General features: G+C 36.7%; 1 protein-coding gene across 8 annotated transcripts in view; it reads right to left on the reverse strand.

Moving 5' to 3' along the window:
• The window catches only part of WDFY3 (WD repeat and FYVE domain containing 3), a 235,135-nt gene that overhangs the window by 151,870 nt on the left and 58,751 nt on the right, over positions 1 to 24,514 (reverse strand). For 5 of the 8 annotated variants that reach the window (XM_077882765.1, XM_077882761.1, XM_077882762.1 and 2 more), the window contains exons 3-6: positions 16,246 to 16,369; positions 8,203 to 8,256; positions 4,438 to 4,547; positions 464 to 625 (exon numbers count right to left, since the gene is read on the reverse strand). In XM_077882765.1, coding sequence (XP_077738891.1) covers positions 464 to 625; positions 4,438 to 4,547; positions 8,203 to 8,256; positions 16,246 to 16,369 — 450 coding nt within the window. The remainder of the gene's footprint in view (positions 1 to 463; positions 626 to 4,437; positions 4,548 to 8,202; positions 8,257 to 16,245; positions 16,370 to 24,514) is intronic. The other 3 variants (XM_077882767.1, XM_077882766.1, XM_077882763.1) reach the window with 1 other exon arrangement.

A 24,514-nucleotide genomic window follows, 5' to 3' on the forward strand; every position in this document is an offset into this window, starting at 1 on the left:
ATGTTATTGCTTTATCAAAGGTACTTTAATAGTTGAATCTGTCCAAAGAAATAAACTTGTTAATGCCTCACTCCTTTACTCCTCAAAGTAAAAGTTCATATTCAAGAAATGTGACAGTTATATGAGATGAAGTCAATAATAAAGAGCATAGAAGGGGTGCCTGGGCTCAGTCAGTTAAGCATCTGCCTTCAGCTCAAATCATGATGCCAGGGTCCTGGGATTCAGCTCTACATCATGCTCCCTGCTCAGCGGAGAGTCTGCTTCTCCTCCCTCTCTGCCGCTCCCCCTGCTTGTGTGCTCTCTCTCTCTCTCTCTCTCATATAAAATAAATAAAATCTTAAAAAAAAAAAAAAAGGCATGAAATACTACAGAAAATGGAATAAGCAGAAATCTCTTTATGAGCGCACCTGCTTCATTTGAAATAGACTGGTATTGATGGGCAGGCAAATAGCACCCTCCATACCTGCACAAAAACTTTCTGGAGTAGTCCACGACGCTCTGCTAGAGGTAGCTCATTCTGTGCACCTCCAACTGCCTCAGGCACATGTGGAAGGTCAAAAAACAGATATAAACATTTAACCAGGGTGGAAGGCACTGACATCGTTGTCATGCAGTCCACGGTTTTCTGGAAAACAAACCAATTAATAAGTGAATAGGTAGACAGACAGATATAACTGCAATTTGTACTGCTAGGTAAGTTCACAAATTTTAAGCCAGAAGTTAAATCATTAACTCACAAATTTTAAGACAGAAAATTATATATCAGAATAACTTTTTAAATGCCTGAAAAATTTAAGAATGACTCTATGCTGACGAATATTCATTTTCCATTTAGACAAGTTTGCTTTAATCAAATATTGAGATGTGTTTGTTATTTATTAAGTTTGCTATTTATTCATTAAAAGGCAGCACGTTTCAAAGAACGTAAGCTTTGGGATTTAGAAAAAAGAAACTTAACCATAAACTTGGGCAAACTAATTTTGTTGGACCTCACTTTCCTCTCCTATGAAACAGATCCATTGACACATAAGTCTTAGAGTTAATATGTAACAAATGTGAGATATATTAAGCACTAAATTACAAATTACTAGTTGCTTTACTATCATTTTTATTTTATTACACATTCTTGGGGCTGGAAGGACACTTGGAAGGATACAGCCATCACTGACATACACAGAAATCTCTATATTATTTTCAACAATCCACCTTTATTTATGGTAAACCTTTCAGTATTCTTAAGAAGTATACTATAATAATTGCCAAATTTTTTCATGGTGCAGTTTGGAATAACAAGTTTTATCACACTGGAGATCAAGAGGCTGGCATCATCTGTATTTAGTTTAATAGCATTTTCATCAAGCATTTTTTGAAAGCATAGGGTATGTCTGGCAGTATGCTGGGAACTGGACATGTAATGAAAAAGTACCCCTGTCCTTCAGAAGACTGTAGTCTATTAGCAGAAGTAGGTTCATCAGTAACTATGATTTAATCTCTTAAAGGTAGAAATGACAGTACACAGAGGCTAATATAAAGGGGAGTGATCCACACCTCCAGGAATGGAATGTAAAAGTATAGGAACTAAGAGGGGGAAAGATCACCTGGAAGACACATAGGAGGTTGAACTATATGGTATACAGTATGTTTTAGGAACCTGAGTCCAAAACTGTTAACTCCTGAAAAGCCACAATAATAATGTCAAATCTTTAATGAGTATAAATCATAGAATAAGGCTATGAATTTTAATTATCTCATCTATTCCTCCATCAACCCTACAAGGTAGATTCTATTACTGTATGTTCCTTACTTTACACATGAAGCAGTTGAAGCTCATTACTGACATAAGCTGTCTTAGGTTAGAGAGCTGGTTAAATGGTCCCCAAGTGTATACTATGTATGCATATGGTCTCCCACACTAGTTTGACTTTTTTTTTGCTGGCATTGGAGAACCAGTGAAGTTTTAAAGTGTTACAAACAAAGGAGTAACAGAATCAGATTTCAAAAAAATAACTGGTGATAGTATAGATCTAAATTAGATAAAAAGGGCTAGAGAGTCAGGATAATTAGGAAACTAATACAGAAAACCATATGAGAGATGGGGCCTGAACTAACGCAGTAGTAGGGTGATGGAGAGGAGAGAGAAAGCCTAAAGAACAATCCTTTGGGGGGAAAAAAATCACAATCCCTTGCATCATCTGGACCCTTTCTACATCTCCAGTGTCATTTCCTCCCTCTAAGTATTTTAAAAACCCTTTGCTCTTCCCACTATGATTATTTCTAGTTATCCCATGTCTCCAAACACCTGATGATCAGTCTATTTTTTTTTTAAGATTTATTTATTTATTCAGAGAGAGAGAGGCAGAAACACAGGCAGAGGGAGAAGCAGGCTCCATGCAGGAAGGCTGACGTGGGTCTCGATCCGGGTCTCCAGGATCACACCCCAGGCTGCAGGCGGCGCTAAACCGCTGCACAACTAGGCTGCCCCTATTAATTTTTTTAAAGATTTATTTAAGAGAGAGATAGAGAGAGATAGTGAGAGAATGCCCAAGTGGAGGGGAGAGGGAGAAGCAGGTTCTTTGCTAAGCAGGGAGCCTGGTGCGGAGTTGGGTCATGACTTGAGCCAAAGGCAGATGCTTAACCTACTAAGCTACCCAGGCACTCCCTGACATTAAAGGTCTGACCACGTCTGAAGCTTTAATCCTTATCTTTCCTCCTACCCTCACCTACGAAATTTGTAAGGTTCACATTTCAATTTTCATAGTACTACGTATACCCCATGACTGCATTTTATAGGATTGTCTTCATCTTCTCCATCTCTGTCATCTACATGTTGATTTAGGACGCCTACAAAAAAGTCAACTCAAAATATTTAACACTGAATTTTCTTTTAAAATGTCTCTTTTTCTAGTTAGGTTATTACTAGCTTTCCCTTTACATTAGGCAAAATGGTATGATTTTTCATTCTCATTTTATAACTGACAGACTAAAAGTATAACTTGGTATCCAAACTAGTAATCAACATCATTTGTAATTTTTTCAAAAAGTGATTTGGTCTCCTGATTCTTTTCTTATACTTTTAAGGCAATCTGTCTATCTGTACACATTTAAGTTAATCCACATTTACTGACTTTCTACTGTGTTAGGTATTCTGGTAGGATACACTTTCTGTTCACACGTGAAAAAGATAGCATCTACAGAAAATATGAATAAAACTTAGAAATATCACAATTAAAAATGATTATTTTTACATGCTATTCTGAACCCAACCAAATTTTTTGTACAACATGGAGACATATAGCTACAATCAATAGCAAATAGAACTGACATTTTGATAGTTTTCTGGTATGGTCACAGATACATGAAACAGTGGGCCTCTTTAGGACTATCTGAAGGTTACTTAGGATAAATAAATACCTCTATTTGCCCAGGACTCAAGGATTGTCTGGGATGTACGGCTTGCAGGCTAAAATCTGGAAAGTCCCAGGTACATCAGAGCAAATTGGTCTGATTCCTTTTGTGATGTTGAGAAACAAACAAACAAACCTAAACCAGCAAACAAAAAAGGGGATTCTAAAGGAAAAAACTCCAAGTGCTACTACTTTAGGCTAGTGATTAGTGTCAGGACATGGTTACTAAGGAATATGCATTGTTTCCGCTGTGGCCCATCACTGTAGAACAGACTAGTGTCACAGCTACCTTTGTAAATTCAATTATTAAATGATAGTTGTTTGAAAAGCCCACTGTAATAACCATTCTCAAGACTAGTACTAACTTTGCTGGGTAATTCTATTTGGAACTGTAGAAGGCTGCAAAAACCTCTTGAATGTCCACCTCACAGACCAATAATCAGGTATCCAAATAGCTCATCACCAAGTAGATGCAATACAGATCATGGCAGATATTTTAAAGGTGATTGGTGGGGCAGGGGGCAATCTCCAGAATAGATTAAGCAGGAAGGGAATATATATTATCCTGAAAATGTCAGTATTCCCATATTTTCCATAAAAATTAGAAAATTTAAAAGTATTTTCAATGTCATTTATACCTTATTAGTGAAGTGACCTCAGATGATTCTTCTAAGGCAAGTTCCCTAACATGAGTTACAGAAGTGTTGGTCTGGGTCCGATGGAGCCAGAGCTCCTGGGCTCCTTGTCTACAGTCACAGGAAGTCCACTGCTATGCCTAGGATGGTATTGTGTCCTATACGCGTGTTATGAGGTGACAAAGATGGAAAACACTGTTTAAGTTAGGCATTTCTTCAGGTTTATGTTCTAAAACATAAACCTCCTCATAGAGATGCTGTAAGCAGCATGAAGTAAAATGTAAGAAAGATTAAAAGAATACAATGGTTATATTAAAATCTTATTTGGATACGGTGATAAATTTCACAAAATTCCAAGAGGATAAAAAAAGTAGTTACCAAACATAAAAACAACTTACCTGACCAGAGGATGCTAACAAATTAATTGTTGTCAGAAGCATCCAACCTCTACTGGCTTCTTCACTCTGATTGATTTCTAGAAATTGGACTATGGCGCGACTTGCAGCTTCTATAAAACCAAAGAAAAGACATAAGGTGGGGGGTATCACATATAAAGAGGTTTTTCCTTAAAACCTGCCGAAAAACGATCATTTAAGCACATCTTTATATCAACACAATTACATGCTCTATGTAAAATATGTTAAAAAGAGTAATATTTTAATGTATATCTAGGCCCTTAGTATATCATCAGATCAACACAAAAACACAGAAGTCAACCTATAGATTTTAGGGATAGTTACGTCATGAGCTAGTCAAAAAGAGTCATGAGAAAGGTAAAATTTGAGCTAAACGTACCTGGAAAATAAGGATACGTTTGTCTAGGAAGTGGGAGGGAAGGCAGGGAACAGAGAGATTAAAAGCACAGTATTAAAACAAAAGTGAAAATAGAAGACTGAGCCTAATATGCAAGATCAAGACAAAGAACTGTAATAACACTGGGTTAATATTCTACAAGAGCATTTTGAGAATTAGAGTCTAGTATCAACAGTAGTGATAGAAAATCAAAGCCAATTTAGGAAGGAAGGTAATCTAATGGCTGTATTTGACTCTCTGAGCAAGAGAAAGCAAATATAGTTTTTTTGAGCAAAGTAGATGATGAAAGGATCATTCTCAGACTATTTAGTGGTGATGTGTAAAATAAACTGGAAGGGCAAAGACACCTGGTGGAGGTGACACAAATCATGAGGCTGCCACAGTGATACACGTGAGGAGGGACTTGAGCAGTTGACAGTGGGAATAGTGTCATGCACAGCACGGTACCATTGGAGCAATCTATGAAAGTAAATTTAGTCATTTACGGTTTCAGAGGTAAGGGAAAAAGGACAAATCCCAAACCATGTGATTAATTTCATCGGCATAGAGTTCATCAATTTTTATATCAATAAAGGAGATGAATTAAAGTTGTCAGAAAAGAAGCCCATCTGTTCACATATCAAACCAACCTAATAAGTTGCTAATGTACACTTAACACACATGATAAAAATGCAAAATGCAGAATAAATAGAATTTAGGTTGCCTTAGAGGTATTTTTTTCCTCCATTTAAGAAAATCAAGATAAAAGTGTTTCATAAAATAATTGAATGAATACAAGACTTACATAGCATACTATGCTAGGCATATTTCATCTTTAAAAACTTTGAAAGAATATTTTAATAGTAAAAATAAGCTATCTAAAATTTTTCCTAAGTCTTAATTGTAGAACACTCTTTAAAGTACTTGAGGATTTAGCTCATTTAATTTTTACAAGAATCTTATGAGTTATTTTCTATTCTTAAGCCTGTCATAATAATACAAATTGAGAAATGGAGAGGATGAGTAATATGCCTAGAACCACATAGCTAGTCAGTGACAAAACTTATATTCAAATCCAAGCTGTCTAGCCTGTAAGAGATAAAGATAGTGATTAAATAAAAAATTACTAGAAAAGAGGGAAGCCAACAGAAGCCTGGCTTATTTCTAATATTTCAACATCTTAAACGTGTTGAAATTATTGTATTCATATTTTCACTGATTTATACCCTCTTGCCCCTCTCTGGAGAAAAAAAAAAAAAAAAAACACCATGGGAACAGACTCCTTCTTGTCTGCCTTGTTCACACCACCAGTCCCTAGTATAAAGTACATCTCTGGTACTAAGTGGGTCCTAGACACATATCTGTTAAATGAGTGAACCTAAAGAGATCAAAGAAGGACACTTTGAGCTCAACTTACTACAAACATCAAGAGTGTTTGAGTTTACTGTGGATAACAAAGATTCCTAAAAGTTCTGAGAAGGGGAGTAACAATATAAAGAAAGCAACATTCAAGGCTAGTTAAATTTTGAAGGTCTCTCTAGAGAGGGAAGCAAACAAATAAAAGAATGCCACTGAGAAACATACTTTAGCAATTGTGGTTTGAGACCATTGGTAAATATGGATTTGCAAGTTTTCCTGCAAACCTGTAATGGACCAGGTTTTAATACTACATTACATAAGCTCCCTTTCCTTGATAGGAATTACATGCTCATGTAAGGAAGAGGACTCCTTTCCAGTGAGTAAAATTCTCAAAGGCTGCAATGTTCTGCTTTCATTTCCTAGGCTTCTGTACAAGTTAGGCAACTTTGGTGTTAAATTGTGCATTTTCAACTTCGTAACTCAACATACTAAAAAACTACTTGCAGTCTTCAAATTGATTATTCCATTGTGAAATCAATGTAACAAAATTCTATTTCATAACAACAACAAAAAAGCTGATTAGTAAATGAACTGGTCAATACCACCTATGCTTCTGACAGAAAATTTTTAAAAGATGCTGAAAAAATAAACAAAATTACCTTCCCGGTACAAAAGCTAGAGAGATATAGATAAGACACATTTTGAGTGAATTTGAATGCTACCCATGTTTTTTAACATAATGCTATTAATGTTAAAAGAAAATTGGACAAAAAGGTATTTTCTGCTACTCAACAACTGCTATTCTGTAAGTTGTCAATTATGAACAATGAATGCTAATGCTTATTTTGAGAACCAAAACACCAAAAATGCACTCCTGGCTTGCAACAGTTCTATTTATCTGAGCAAGAGTGGGCATTTACACAAATGTGTGGTTTCTCTTGTGTTGGATGACTATGAATATTAAGGTATTCCTCAAGATCAGAACAGATAAATAATAGAGTTTTTAAAACTCTCAATGTTCTAATTGTTATTAAACATTACAACAATGGATTGATGACCTGATTAATACACATGAAAATATACTGAAAAAGATCAAGATAGTGTAATTATTAACAGTATCTAACAACTGTACCAACTTAATAACAACTACTATTCTTTTCTGAGAAGAATGTGGAGAAGACCTCATTGACAAATGATCTTTACATAACAAATGTATTCATAAAAACTATTTTACTCTCACCTACTTTTTTCAGTATGTTGCCATTCAAAACACCTTATTGGGTTCTTCCACCTTTTATTTTAAATAAGTGAAGAAGCTCATAGTAAAAGTATTTAATATTAAGTGCCATCTTAAAAATATTTTTAATTATACTAGAAAATAATTTTAAATTAAACCTCCACGAATTATAGTTTCTTAAAACTTTGAAATAAAGACACTTCTAGTTTAAAAAAAAAAAACTGCAATAGGAGCTTTCATTTTCACTAATATTTAACAATACAAATTTAAATGATTTAACTTAAGGTTATAAGAGTTAATGAAAGGAACATATTAATATTAACCCATCTTGAGAGTTGCCAATCATTTGATTCAAGCTTTAGTTTTCACACTGCATTTCAATACATACAGTTAACTGAAAAATACAGAAATGGAGTTAGCAGACCTCATTATTAAATGATAGCTGATTGACAATTTTAAAAGAAATTTACAGACAGAATGTAAGTGAATTCAGTTAGACAATATTGAGAACAATCAGAATGCAAAACTTGTTAGTGCAATACAATTTTTCCTTTGCATTTAAAGCATAGTCATTGTCAAATTTATGCAAGATTATAATGTGAAACACATCAATAGTATCATTATATATTTTCATTAATGAAGAAACCAAGCCCTAAAAACTCCTTCCCATCTCAAAAAAACTTCCACAAGTTAGTCAGAAAAATAGTATTAGAACTCAAAGCTTCCATGCTCTTTTTTCATTTGATAATACACAACCACACCTTGAGAAAATTACCTGAGGGTGTTGTGGCTTTGAAATCCTTGGAGGACAGCGGGGCACACTGTTTTTCTGTTTAAAAAAAGAGGCTGTGTTGTCTACTTGGGGATTCACTATGTTATACTAATCCCACCACAGATGCTACATAAGACACCAATTGTGGTAAGCATCCACCAGCTTCTCCATCACCAAGCTGCTGCCCACTGGGGATCACACCATTGTATTTAACAGCAGCACCTATTATGCAGTAATGCTATAATATAATATATTATATATTATAATATAATAAACTGAAGATACTATTTCACATGGGTGGCGATTTTTTGCTTCAATGACATAAACAGACCATATGCCCTTAGAACTAAGCAGACTGCATAGTCACACTTAACAAATACCTACAGGGGGTAGGAAAAAAATCTTAAACTCTATCTTGTACACAATATGACCACAAAATAATAAATTTTTTCAAATTAGTTGAGAGCCACTACATATTTTTAACAAAAGCCACATGGAGGGCAGCCCGGGTGGCTCAGTGGTCTAGCACCACCTTCAGGCCAGGGTGCAATCCTGGAGACCAGGGATCGAGTCCTGCGTGGGGCTTCCTGCATGGAGCCTGTTTCTCCCTCTGCCTGTGTCTCTGCCCCTCTTTCTCTCCCTCTCTCTCTCTCTCTCATGAATAAATAAAATCTTAAAAAAGAAATGCCACATGGAGGCAACAATCAAGAGAGAATTATGGGAAACAGAAAAAACGATAACTGTCAGGTTGCCCTAATACATTACACATCAGTCCTTGTACCCATTTTGCAGGTTTCCATTTTTACTACATTCTGATGGATAGATTCAAACAACAGAATTGCAGATAAGCATATCTTCCTACTGAGATATCTACAATCCATGTTAGAAACAATCTGATAGAAAGACTTTATATGTGGCTGGTAATTAGGTAGCAAACAAAGTAACAAGTACTTTACACCAAATTCAGAAGAGTCCTGAAAAAATAACTTTGCCATGATGCACAACAAATAGACAACAGAGGGCTCAATTTTTGGAGAGAAATTATATGCACATAAATTTTAGCAAAATTACTTTCAATGATAACTTTCTGTGACATAAAAGGTCATGTAAGGTATCAAAAGTAGCCAAACTCATACAAGCAAAAAGTAGAATGATGCTGAGGCCAGGAGAAGGAAGAGATAGGAGCTGCTGTTCAGTAAATACAAAGCTACAGTTACACAAGATAAAAAAGTCCGAGAGTTCTGCTGTAGGACATTTCACTTTGCGTGAACTGCGCCATACGCTAAGAATTTGTTAGGAGGATAAATCTCGTGTTATGTGTTTTTTACTACAATAAAAATCAATCAGCGATCAGAAAATGAGAATGGGATATACAAGAGGTAAGATGACTCAGGAGCCCCTGGGTGGCTCAGTTGGTTAATCAGTGGACTCTTGTCAGCTCAAGTAATGATCTCAGGGTCCTAGGATCAAGTCCTGAGTCAGGCTCCACGCTCAGAGGAGAATCATCTTGTCCCTCTGCCCCTCCTCCCAACTCATGCTCTTCTCTCAAATAAATAAAATCTTTAAAAATAAATAAATAAATAAAGGACTCAGAATGTCAGAATGAACCTAGGGATCTTGAAAATGTTTTACTAGAAAAACCAAAAGATCAAAAAATCTCCATGAAAGTAGTTTTTTAAAAAGATTTTTATTTATTTATTTATTTGAGAGAGAGAGAGAGAGAGAGATCACAGGCAGGGGTGAGGGGACAGGGAGAGGGAGAAGCAGATTCCCCACTGAGCAGGGAACCCAATCTGGGGCTTGATCCCAGAACCTTGTCATGACCTGAGCTGAAGGCAGACGCTTAACAGACTAAGCCACCTGGGTACCCTTCCATCCAAGTATTTTTGATAACAACATTATCCAAAAGAAATTTCCAATGTTCAAGACTAAAAATAAAATAAAGATTCCCCCAGCCAGAGTTCTTTAAGACTAAGGAGATACTCCAAAATTATGCTCTTCCCTTTTAAACATCAGTAAGTCTGGCTTTTCTATCACTATTCCAATTTTCAAAGCATTTAAAGAAAACAAAACAACCAAACAGAGAAATCCTATATCAAAAATCAGTAACAAAAAACCAAAAATCAGTATTGAGCATCTAATCTGTAACAAGTAGTTCTCTAGGTGATAAGGGGTGAACATAGCAGACTATAAAATTAAGTAAATGAGATACTTACAAATGACAAAGCTCTATAAGAACTATTTAAGGTTAAAAAAAAAAAAGAACTACTTAAGGTGAGTGAATAAAATACTCACTGGTATAGGGATAGAGGATAAAAGTTCTATTTGAGATAGGGTGATCAGGAAAAGTTTCTCTTGTGGAGATAATACCTATAAAAATTGAATTGAATCTCAATTCATTGGATTCTGAAGTTAATAAATTTCAAAAATTTAAAACTAAAAATTACATGGAATTACATGATGTAAAAAATATATCTTAAAAATACCTGAAAAACAAGAAGTCACCAGTGCAGGAGAGGCTCAGGGGACTCTATGTGCTAAGTTTACAATTTCCAGTGAGTCTAGAATTATTTCAACATAAAAAGTTTTTTTTTTTTAAAAAAAAAGCTCCTTGTGTAACTATTACCATATTAACAATAAGTCATCTTGTACTCCATTTAAGATACTTTTCAATATGTCAAAAAACCTATCCTATGTATGTGAAATCATAAAAAGATTTCGGAAATCGAATCTCTAGTGCAGAAAAGCATTTTTCTACAAACATGCAGATTAGGTATTTAAAAAGACAGAAACAGGAAAGCAAATATAAATACAGTTTGGGGAATATTTTATTCTAATCTAGAGATATCACTAAAGAAAGAAAATGCAATGACAGGAGTCAGTATAGAACAAAGAAATTTCCCTTCATGTTACCTGTTTAAAATAGCTAAAAAGGCATTAAACATACAACTCTTATAGTTAAGAACAACTTTTTAGTTCTACAGGAATAACTGAAATCAGGAAAACAAAAGGATGTGGGTGGAGAAGGGAGAAGGCAAGGGTGGGAGGTTACCTTAAACTATCTTACTACCTTTCAGTGGACTTGCTTTAAGGACTGCAAGAATAATTAAATCATCCCACTTTAAAATCCATACATCAATTAATATAACGTACTACTTCCGAATTAGAGATTTAGTCCCTCATTCTAAAAATATTTTAATGGCTGTTGTTCCAAAGACTCCATCACGGGCTCCAGTTAAAGATGGAAGGTTGTGCACGTGCACTAGCACGTCCACAGCTATGGAATGAAGCATGCCCCTCTTCCTTAAATTCCTATGGTGATGCACTAACTCATAATGTGATGGTACCACAGATGGAACCTCTTGAGAGATAATAAGGGTTCAGATGCAATCATGATAGTGGTATGCTCATAATGAGATTAATGCCCTTATAAGAAAGACACCAGGGGGATCCCTGGGTGGCGCAGCGGTTTGGCGCCTGCCTTTGGCCCAGGGCGCGATCCTGGAGACCCGGGATCGAATCCCACATCAGGCTCCTGGTGCATGGAGCCTGCTTCTCCCTCTGCCTGTGTCTCTGCGCCCCCCCCTCTCTCTGTGACTATCATAAATAAATAAAAAAAAAAAAAAAGAAAGACACCAGGGATGCCTGGGTGGCTCAGTGGTTGAGCGTCTGCCTTTGGTTCACAGCGTCATTCTGGAGTCCCGGGATCAAGTCCCACATCGGACTCCCTGCGTGGAACCTGCTTTTCCCTCTGCCTGTGTCTCTGCCTCTCTGTGTGTCTCTCATGAATAAATAAATAAAATCTTTAAAAAAAAAAGAAAGACACCAGAGCTCTCTCTCCTCCAGCTGAAGCCACATTAAGAAGGTGTCATTTGCAAGTCAGGAAGAGAGATCTCACCAGAAACCAATCATGCTGGCACTCTGATCTTAGACTTTCAGGCTCCAGAACTGTGAAGGAAAATTTCTGTTATTTAAGTCACTGGCCTATGGTATTTTGTTATGGCAGCTTGAGCAGATTAATACACCCACTAAAATGGTTATAAAAGGATTTTTCAAAAAGCCTAAACCCATAAGGACAAAGAGAATAGGAAAGATGAAAGCAACATTTTGGATACTAAAATAGGAGAGAGGTTAGTGGTAACTGATTTAGCAAACTCTAGAATCTTAAAGCAAGCACAGGAAAAATGAAAAAGCAACTAAACTACCACAGAACCCCCAAGAGGCTCAGGAACTGGAGGCATAAGGTACCTTTGAAAGCACAGGTAAACGTGGGAGTGTATGCAGAAGCTCTACTATGCTTAAGAGCAGCAAGACACCCCCCGCCCCCCACATCCCACTATGTGGGCACCAGACCGAAGGTCTGCTCACTAGAGTGAGACTGTGCTGGAGCTGGAGTGGGAGTGAGGCCATCACACCAGGCACAACTGCGGACCTGTGGAGGTCAAGCAGAAGCTTACACACTGAATGCAGAGGGTCCTCAGACATTTCCCTACTTGGCTTCCAAAATGCTGAGAGGTAGACATATATCTTCCAAGGAGAAACTGGACATTCACTGGGGACTCTGCCTAGCTCAAGGGAGACAGTCAACAGAACAGCCTAGCAAGATCTCACTGGGCTGATGCCCACAGTTTCAAGCCCCACCCACAACTGCAGAGCTACCCAGCAGCTTTCTATGGCTCCATTCTTACACAGGAGCAGATGGCCAAGCAAGTTCTCTAACCTCAAAGGCAGACAAAAGCAAATTAACAAAAAAGGCAACCTGAAAGAAACAGAGCTAAAAAGAGAATCTATGAAAGAATAGACACCAAGAAAAAAAAAAAAAAAAAAAAGAAACTCTTAGGAATTAAAATTATGTCACAAATGAAAAAAAACCTCCACAGAAGGGACAGATGATAAAACGGATAGAGCCAAAAACCAAAAATAAAAATAAGAGAAAATAAGAAAATGGGAGGGACAATCTCAGGAGTACATCTGACTAGAAAAAGAAAACTGAGTGGAGGGTATTATTATACAAATAATTCATGAAATTTTCCCAAAATTAAAGGATGTGACTCCCCAGACTTCAAGGTCTAATAAATACTCAGGGTAATGTATAAGAATATATGTTCTATGGGCACCTAGATGGCTCAGTGCATAAGCGTCTGCCTTCAGCCCAGGGTGTGATCCTGGAGACCTGGGATCGAGTCCCGCATTGGGCTCCCTGCATGGAGCCTGCTTCTCCCTCTGCCTCTGCCTATGTCTCTGCCTCTTTCTCTGTGTGTCTCTAAATAAATAAATAAAATCTTTAAAAAAAAAAAAAAAGAATATATGTTCTAAGGCATGTTATCAAGAACTTTTAGAACAGGAGCCAAAGTAAGGATCCTAAATGCTCCTGCCTCCCCCCACCCCCCCACCAAAAAAAAGAAACAAAAAGCAGGTCACAGAAAGAAACAAGAATCTAGGTAGCTTCAGATTTCTTAATAGCAGTGTAGGAGTTTAGAATATGAAGGAGAAATTATTTTAAAATTCTCTCATAAAATGATACTCACCCTAGAAACTGATATCCACTAAAAGTGGGATAAATGTAATGCAAGCTGCAAGATTTTCCAAAATGATCAGAGAGCTCACCACAGGCTGACTGGAAAAGGACTGAGAGCTAAGATACCCCCTTTACTGACCATGTCCCCAAGGAAGTTGTTAGACCTAAACTCAACTTCCCATGACACTGGTAGCTTCCGCTCTCTGGTTGGAGGGCCTGTAACTTCCACTGGGCCCCAAAGTCTCCTGGAGCAAAACAGCTAGTATCTGCAAATGGCTCCTACAACATCCAACAGATATTCAAATCCAGTACTCAAGTAACCTACATCATAAAAGGTGTGTTTATTTCTTCACTGATAAGATCGAATTTGTGCTTATACTTTAGGAATGGAGGGGCATTAAAGATTTTTCCAAGCACACTTTTCTGTGAGATAATGCAGGTGGTGCACCTGTGCCTTCTTTTCTCTTGCTGAGCCCCTTGTTTTAGGTTTCCCCCCTCTGCAGTAAAGTCATGATAGATGATGTGTTGTCCTAAGCCCTGGTACCTGATGGGCTGTGAGCCTAAAGGCATCACTTTCCTTGGTAAAAAGAAAGGAACCCGTCTTATACAGTAACAGTCAAAAAATTTTTCACTAGTGGGATTTCTAAAAAACAAAACAAAACAAAACACACACACACACACACACACACACACACACACACACAAACCCCAAAACTGAAAATGGTGACTCCCCTGCATCTTTTCTCAGGAAGCTGTTGGAAAAGATGCCTTAACAAAAATGAGAAAGTTGGTTTGAGAAAAAAAGATGCGATGAGATTCAAGAAACAGAGGCTCCATTCCAAAGAAGTGGAAAGACATCCCAGACAATGTGAATGGAAATGTGAAAGGGACAGCTGTGCGGCTGGCCTACAGAGCAACCACCATGGATTAATGAATTAACCTAGCCAGGAAGTTATGGAAGAGCTATTTCAAGAAGATGAAACTGACAGAGTATCTGATGCCTTCAATCATATTAAGGGGAGATTCAGAAAAACATTTTAGCAACAGGGGATGAATGTGTGATGAAAATTTAGAAAACTAGTAAATAAAAAATAGGCAATTATTAACTCAGATGGAGGTGGAAAAGAAGTTTTCAAGAAAAGAAATCACAGCATACCATACAGCTCATCTCAAAATAGTGTTTTCAAAGCCTAAACAAGATAATATTGATCTAAACAAATAATGACAGAACAGTATTAGAGGGGTCTAGGAAGCAGGCATATACAGCTAGTGGCAAGGAGTTTAAGAGAGTCAAAGTCTCATTTTCTTTTGTGGGAGTCAAACAACAGTGTTTAAAAGTGAAAAAACAAGGGCGTGCACTGTAAGCACACTATTTAGAGACACAGAGGTAAATATCAAAAAAAAATTTTTTATAAGTAAGAGTGAGAAGTGAAGTTGAACTAGGATGGTGGAAGAGAGATGCTGTTTTCAATAAGCCTTTTAACTATTGGACCCTTAAAATATGTGCCTATATCATGTTAATAAAAATTAAAAATTTAAAAATAAGATTATATAACAAAAACATTACTGTTACTATTGGAAAAATAGTAATTTGATGAACTGAAAAGAGAAGTGATTGCCCACAGGGACATTATAAAGAGAATTTAAATCACCAATTTATTAGTCTAATGCTTCAATAAGAAAACTATCACTCAACCATTACAAAACCAAAATAACAAAATAAAACAAAGTAAAGATAAAAATTCCTCAGACATGTGGTTAATTTAGAAAATGACTAATGGTAAATAAACTCAAGAAAACTTATCTTAATATTGGATAAAGGAAAGCTATTTTTAAAAGTTTAAAATTACCTAATTATGAGTAAGCATTTATAAACAACTTACTGTACATAAAGATTATAGGTTAAGGACCCAAGTAGTTTATGATCTAATAGAAGATAAAGACGCACTCACAAATAACCACTGGTGGAGGTGAGAAACAAAGAGCAGTTCTAAAGAAAAAGTCTTTCCTTTGATTGAGGGAATCAAGAAACATTCCATCAAGAGGTATGATTTAATCCAAGCTTCAAAGATTGAGACATACTGGCGTGGCAGGGGTCTCCCTTCTGGGTGAACCATCATAAGTAAGGGAAAAAATTAAGAGCACAGACATGTTTGGGACTATAAGAACATTGGTTTCATTGAAATATAGAAAACCAGAAATAAAAGGCAGACTAAAAAAAATTCGTATGGCCAGATCCTGGGTTTGCCTTGAATGTCATGCTAGGAATCTGGATTTTTGCCAGAAGGAAACAGAGTGTTCTTGGGAGAGCAGGGGCAGGGATGGTAGGTCCAAAGACAATGGCCTTGAGCATAAGTGCTCCACTTGGGAGCTACTGAATCAACCAACAGAACAGAGTGTAAGAATGGGAACATGGACAGGTAATTAAAACCGACATGGATAAAACGGGGTCAATTTTCTCTTTAATTTTAATAGCACTTTTACCGAATAGCTCATTCAAATTGTTGTTGCAGGGCTCATAAAAATACCTGTGGATTTGTTTGATGCTCTCCTTCGAATTTCTGTCACCATCAGTCGTGAGACTTGGGTTGTGAACTGCAGAAGGTCAGAAAATTTTTCTGTCATCGTATTTGGCGGAGCATTTCCAAAAACCTGTGGATGGAAAAAAAAAAAATTAATGAAGCATTGTCAACTACTGCCCTTCATTCTGTGCATTTCAAAGTGTGCTATGATTTGAAAATCAAGTCAAAAAAGTATTCTTACATAGCTACTTTGAATCTGAAAAAATGTTTATTTTTATGTTCTTAACTTCCATTTTTTGTAAATGCAGGAGTGATCACTCTTTTACTATTTATGAGTAACCACCTGACAACCATTTCAGGCCCTCATTCTGCTTCTATATTCTCTAGACTATTCCTGTATCCTCTCCTTTTAAATTCAGTTTGCCAACATATAGTATAACACCCAGTGCTCATCCCATCAAGTGTCCTCCTTAGTGCCCGTTACCCAGTCACCCCATCTCCCCATTCTCCTCCCCTTTCACAACCCTTTGTTACCCAAAATCAGGAGTCTCTCATGGTTTGTCTTCCTCTCTAATTTTCCCCATTCAGTTTCCCTTCCTTTCCCTTATAGTCCTTTTCACTATTTCTTATATTCTACTTATAAGTAAAGCCAGATGATGACTGTCCTTCTCCGACTGACTTATTTCACTTAGCATGATACCCTCCAGTTCCATCCACATTGAAGCAAATGGTAGGTGTTCATCCTTTATAATGGCTGAGTAATATTCCATTGTGTGTGTGTGTGTGTGTGTGCGTGTGTATACACACATCTTCTTTATCCATTCATTTGTCAAAAGACATCTTGACTCCTTCCACAGTTCTGACTGTTGTAGACATTGCCACTATGAACTTTGGGGTGCAGGTGTCCCAGTGTTTCACCACATCAGTATCTTTGGGGTAAATACCCAGTGGTGCAATTGCTGGGTCATAGGGTGGCTCTATTTTTAACTTCTTGAGGAACCTCCACACTGTTTTCCAGAGTGGCTTTACCAGTTTGCATTCCCACCAACAGTGCAAGAGGGTTCCCCTTTCTACACATCCTCTCCAACATTTGTTGTTTCCTGTCTTGTTAATTTAGCCATTCTCACTGGTGTGGGGTGGTATCTCATTGTGGTTTTGATTTGTATTTCCCTGAATGCAAATAATGCAGAGCATTTTCTCATGTGCTTGCTGGCCATGTGTAGGTCTTCTTTGGAGAAATGTCTGTTCATGTCTCTGCCCATTTCATGACTGGATCATTTGTTTCTTGGGTGTTGAGTTTGATATGTTCTTTATAGATCTTGGATACTAACCCTTTATCTGATATGTCATTTGTGAATATCTTTTCCCATTCTGTAGGTTGTCTTTCAGTATTGTTGATTATTTCCTTCACTGTGCAGAAGCTTTTTATGTTGATGAAGTCCCAAGAGTTCATTTTTGCTTTTGCTTCCCTTGCCTTCATAGATGTGTCTTGCAAGAAGTTGCTGTTGCCAAGTTCAAAAAGGTTGTTGCCTGTGTTCTCCTCTAGGATTTTGATGGATTCTTGTCTCACATTTAGATCTTTCAACAATTTTGAGTTTATCTTTGTGTATAGTGTAAGAGAATGGTCTAGGTTCATTCTTCTACATGTAGCTGTCCAATTTTCCAAACACCACTTTGAATAATATGTTTAAAATACAACTTGTACAATAAATCATATCTAGCTACACTTCCTAGTACATATTACACAACCTTTGTTTTTTTTTTTTTAATTTTATTTTTTTTATTTTTTATTTTTTATTTTTTTATTTATGATAGTCACACAGAGAAAGAGAGGCAGAGACATAGGCAGAGGGAGAAGCAGGCTCCATGCACCGGGAGCCCAACATGGGACTCGATCCTGGGTCTCCAGGATCACGCCCTGGGCCAAAGGCAGGCGCTAAACCGCTGCGCCACCCAGGGATCCCTTACACAACCTTTGAATGAATGATTAAATAAATGAAATAAAAAGCCAAAGACTATTTATCCATAAAATTTGAATCAATCTTACTGATAAATTTTAGAAAGCATGATGTTTCTCTGAAGATATCGTAAATTAAGAATTTACAGAAAGGAGACCCTGAGTGGCTTAGTCAGTCAAGCTTCAGACTCTTGGGTTTAGGCTGAGGTCCTGATCCATGGGTCTTGAGATCCAGCCCCACTCTTTGTAGGGCTCCATACTCAGTAGGGAGTCTGCCTGAAGATTTTTTCCCTCTGTCCCTCCCCCCACTGGCCCACATGCATATGCTCTAAAATCAGTAAGTAAATCTTTTTAAAAGAGATTCTTTTTTTAAAAAAAGAAGTTAGAGAAAAATGGTAAGGTTCTATGATGGCACATAGATACATCAGATGGTGAAAAGCAGGGATTTATCTATGGTTAAGTCCTAGGCTGAATACAGAATTCAGTAAACTCATGTTAAAGCTCAGAATTTTGAAATTGTAAAATTCCCAAAACAAGACTGTTAGGAAAAAGACTAGGATAAAGAAAATGAATGTGAGGGTCATGAAAACTGCTTGTTTCTGGGCAGCCTGGGTGGCTTAGTAGTTTAGCACCGCCTTCAGCCCAGGGTGTGATCCTGGAGACCCGGGATCGAGTCCCACATCAGGCTCCCTGCATGGAGCCTGCTTCTCCCTCTGCCTGTGTCTCTGTCTCTCTTTCTCTCTGTGTCTCTCATGAATATATAAATAAAATCTTAAAAAAAAAAAAAAGAAAAGAAAACCACTTGTTTCAATAAAAGTCTAAGACAAAAGAACTTTAGAATAAATAATTTTTTTGAGATCTTATTTATTTATAGAGAACAAGGGTGAGAGAGCATGCACGCAAGCAGGGGAGAAGGGCAAAAGGAGAGGGGGAAGAGAATCTCAAACAGACTCCTTACTAAATACAGAGCCCTATTCAGGGCAGAGCTCAATCTGAAGACCCTTGAATCATGACCTGAGCCTAAACCAAGAGTCAGAAGCTTAGCCCACTGAGCCACAAGGAACCTCTAGAATACATAATTCTTAAAGATAAAACAATGTGAGTTCGGCAAAGAAGACAAGAAAATGAAACCTGGACCGATAGTCATAGGAAAAGAAATGGTTAAAAAAAAAAAAAAGAAAGAAATGGTATTATAATGGCTATATAACTGGATATACCCTGAAATATTATTTTAAAAAGTGTTCTGTATAGCTAAAACGAAATACAGTCTTTAAAACTATTTTAATAGCTCTCATAGTATTTTGTATTCTTATTATTTATTCAAATGTTACTACATAAGGAAGGAACATATCTTATCTTTGTATTCTACTTTAATTTATAGGGATGTTCCCTAAATATGTTGATTTATATGCTATCTCCCACTCCCCACAACAAATTCTAGAGAATGTATAAGTAGAATTGAAGGATACATAAAATATAACATGAGAATATAAACTAAAATTAAGAAAAAACAAAAAAAAGGAAATAACCAAGGCTAGGGAATGGATGGAAAGAAAAAGATTAAAAATCTAAGACCAAAGACTAATGCTGTATTTGTCATGTTTTGGTCATAAATTTTAGCTCAAAAAGAAAAAAAAACAAAAACAAAAACAAAAAAACTCTATCACCTGGTTCACAATGTCCTTAGGTAAGAAAAATATACATTTAAGGAAGTATCTGTGTTTTTATACAATAGCATGAAAATTTCTTTCCAAGGATCCTCAAAAAAGGGATATAATGTAATATCCCTGTAACAGAAATATATTTTTTACATTCTTAGAACAGATAATATATTCTTTATAACCTCCTTCAAATTGAGCTGAAAGTACCAAACAAACAAATCAATTCTATAGGATATAACTTTAACTATCTAAAGACTGTTCATTAGCTTGACACAGGAGTAATTTTACATTATCTCAAAGAACAAATAAACTGTACTTTTCAAGACCTCAATAAATTGCTTTTTTTCTGCTGAGATATTGATAAATGTTGTTTGCTTATAGCTCAACTATGTCACTTAGACTGATACTCTTTAACAAACAAATTGAAGGCAGGTTAGAAATTGAGGGGTGCCTGACTGGCTTAGTTAAGTGTCTGCTTTGGCCTAGTCATGATCCCAGGGTCCCGGGATCAAGCCCCAAGTTGGGACTCCCTCCAACTAGGCAGGGAGCCATCTTCTCCCTCACCTCCCTGTTCATGCTCCCTCCCACTCACTATCTCTGTCTCTCTGAAATAAATAAAATCTTAAAAAAAAAAAAAAAAAAAAAAAAGATTAGAAGTTGAGAAGCCTAATAATGACACATGCTTGAATAAACGTCCTACTTTCAACTCAGAGATGTGAGTATATAAACTGTTGTTTATAAAACAATTGTGTATTCTGCTAAGGCATTTATGAGGCCTTCTGCCAAACTAATTTATTTTTTTATTATTTTAAGATTTTATTTATTTACTCATGAGAGACAGAGAGAGAAAGAGAGAGAGAGAGAGGCAGAGACATAGGCAGAGGGAGAAGCAGGCTCCATGCATGAAGGCCAATGTGGAACTGGATCCCAGGACTCAGGGATCAGGCCCTGAGCCAAAGGCAGGTGGCTCAACTGCTAAGCCACCCAGGTATCTGTAAAACTAATTTAAAATAGGCCAATATTCCTATCACTCAGTATATATTAATATATTTTTTGCTCCTAAGAATTATTTTGTAAAAGATTTTATTTTGAGAGGGACAGAAGAAAGCATGAGCAGAGAGGGAGAAGCCAACTGCCTGCTATGTAGGGAGCCAAATGTGGGGACCCCAAGATCATGACCTGAGCTAAAGGCAGAGGCTTAACTGACTGAGCTACCTAGGCACCTCAGCTCTGAAGAATTACTAAGAGCTATTTTATTCTGAAGGGTTATTTAGACAACTTCGTAAGATTAAAAGATCACTTCTTAGTGAAAAAGGATACGATTCTTCAAGGAGTCTTCATGTTAGGTGAAAAATACATTGTTAAAAATCCAACTAACTTGGGGTACCTGCATGGCTTAGTCGGGTAAGCGACCGACATTTGACTTCTGCTTAGGTCATGATCTCAGGCTTGTTAGACTGAGCCCTAGGTTTGGCTCCACACTGGGCATGGAGCCTGCTTAGGATTCTCTCTCCCCTTCTGTCCCACCACCACCTACCCCCCAACGCTGCTCTCTTAAAAAAACAAAACAAAACTACCTTTTCACACAAATCCTGATATTTAACTGCTTTATTGCCATAAGAAACTTTTTTCAAAAGATAGGTCTTCCTTGAACTGACCAAATCACTAAAAAAAATCACGGAAAAAGAGTTATGTCCTATTTGCTATTTTGAAATGAACTGTTTCTCTTTTAACATAAATTTAGTCCAATGATTCTTTTATTTAATCACTCATAAACATGTATTGATCTAAACATGCCCGGCAATATCTGGAGTCATGAATACAAAGGTAAATAGAGAGTTGTGAATACAAAAGTAAATGAAGCAAAGAGGATTCTTGTGCTTGTGGAGTGCACATTTTAGTAGAAGAGACAAATATTAACCAAATTAAGAATGGAAATTACACTAGTAATTTAGTAAAGGAAGTAAACAAGGTAACTAGAAGGGAATGCCTGTTGTGGGGAAAGGCTGTCAGAGAAGGTCTCCCTGAGATGATGCCGGCATGGATGAGTGACACTGCATGATGAGACAAAGTCACACAGTTCAGATTGCAAAAGAAAGAGGGTTCTGGGCAGCGCGGAGAGTTGTGCTCAGCTCTCCAAGGGGACATAAGATTGAGGTACGTGAGGAATACAAAGACAGGTGAAACTGGAATGTATTTTATGAGATGGAAAATACGCACACTAAGATTGGAGAGGTACAGGGACTAAAATATGAACCTGACATTTAGATAATACTGAATATATAAGGTAGCAAAGAAAAGAGTAGATTTTTCTGTGATTAACTTCAATATTAAATCCAAAAATATTAGGTATATATATTGAACCACCTTCCACAAATATGGTACTTCTTGAAAACATACAACACTTAAATGATGTACTTAAATGTGTGCCATAAAGGATGGAGCAAGGAGCTGGGAGTCCAAGGAGGCTTGGATTCTCCTCCTCTTCAGAGACTACTGGTCAAGTTTTTCTGGTTCTCCACTTCCCTATCTGCCAAGGAAGAGAGCTAAGCAAGAGACTGAAGTAATACATATAACTCAGAAGAAATGATTCTACAACATATACGTGACATTCATAAATCAGATTTAAAAAAAACCCAGAGTAGTGAGGAACAAACATGCCATCTAGCAAATTCAATAAAAATAATAGTTACCATGCAAAACATTTATAATGTGCCTAGTATTATTCAAATACTTGATACGTAATGTCATTCAAATCTCATAAAATCCTTTATGTGTCCTTGTTTTACAGATAAGGACATTAAAGTTTAGAGAGGTTAAATAACTCAAGCCAGAAGATGGTGGAGACAAAAATTAAAATTAGGTCTCATTCCAAGCCATACTCTAAATCACTCAGTACTAAGTTGTCTCAATTAAACTTCGCATGAACCCTATCACTGTCACTTCACAGTTTCACCTTAAGAGGGGAACAGCATTGTTAGTCTTGTTATCAGAAGAGTCATTTTTAATATCTACCTGAATTACAGAAAATTTTCTGGCACTTCCTCAACTAAATGCTGTTGGCATACTCAGGGAGAACAAATCAATAGTGTTATTTATTAATGCCATGTACAAAATAGAAGCTCAATATATTTTTGTTACTGAATGAAACTACTCAAATAAAAATTTATTAAATAGGACTAATAAAAAGAGGTTGGAATTTATACAAAGTTTTCTAAAATGGTGGCTCTGATTTCCTAAACTTATGCAATATCTAAAATTAAGTTACATAGCACTGACCATTAGGAGACCTGGAATAACCTGATTTTAAAAGGTTTTAAAAATTAACAATGAAGATATAATTGCATTATTTCATAGTAAATGAGTCTTATTAATTAATATAAATGATTAGGAAAACATGTGTATCCTCCTTGTTTCTAAGAAGGACCACCAACTCAAGAGAAAGGAAACTGAGAAAGCTAGCTCAGTCCCTTTCTCCCTTTTGGGATATGCCCACCTCATGAGAACATACACTCTCTCATCTACTCTGTATGGGGCTTCCAACTATCCAGTTTTGCCTATGGCTAGGTAAGAAAATATAGCTATTTCAGATGTGAATTTAGCCAATCCACTGCCATACAGACCTAAGCTACATTGTCCAATACCAGCTGTACTGGTATTATGTAATAAGTAGTAAACTGTATATATGTAAATACAACGCTGTAAACATGCAAATAGTACAACTGTGTGACTCCTGATCAATCTCTCCTTTGGTTCTCAATTTGAGTATTCTTCTTTTAAAGCCAACATTTTAAAAAGTAAAGGTCACTTGTAAGGGATAAAAGAAGAAAAACATTCTATTCAACTTAGGTGCTTTTCAAATCTAAATAATTCAAAAACGGGCAGCCCCGGTGGTGCAGCGGTTTGGCGCCGCCTGCGGCCCGGGGTGTGATCCTGGGGACCCAGGATCGAGTCCCACATGGGGCTTCCTGCATGGAGCCTGCTTCTCCCTCTGCCTGTGTCTCTGCCTCTCTCTCGCTCTCTCTGAATGAATAAATAAATAAATCTTTTTTAAAAATAAATAAATAATTCAAAAGCAAGGGGAGTTTCTAAAAGAAGATCTAGTTAGTAAAATGGTATTTTAAATCACAATGAAAAAAAAGGAAAAAATCACAATGAAGTATGATAATATATACCACAGTAATTAATAATGGCAGTTAATTTTTAGATGATGAGAATGTTATTCATTTTTGAACAGCTTAAGTATTTTGTCAATAAGGTTTTGTTCTTAAGATTGAAAAGGTTAATTATTTTTAAAAATGCTGGATAAGTATTATTCAGCTATTCTCAGACTCCACTACCACCTCTCAAATGACAGCAGCAGTTTCCTTGCAGAACTGCGATGAGGACCATGGGAGGCAGCTGACGACCACAGCATGAGCCCTGGCCCAGAAAAAGGACTCAACACATGTCATTTCTCAACCTGTGTCTCTTAAAGGCAAAAATCACACACTGAAATAACACTACTGAGCACTCTTTTTTAAAAACAATTTTGTAGATAGATGCCCATGACTAACAGCAATATGGTTTATTTACAATTGAGTACAAATCAAGCGAAAAATTGACAGTACAATTCATTTTTAACAATCATGGTAGGAACTCTAGAGCCATATCGAGC

This window comes from Canis aureus, chromosome 33, assembly GCF_053574225.1.
Source record: "Canis aureus isolate CA01 chromosome 33, VMU_Caureus_v.1.0, whole genome shotgun sequence".
Lineage (NCBI taxonomy): Eukaryota > Metazoa > Chordata > Mammalia > Carnivora > Canidae > Canis > Canis aureus.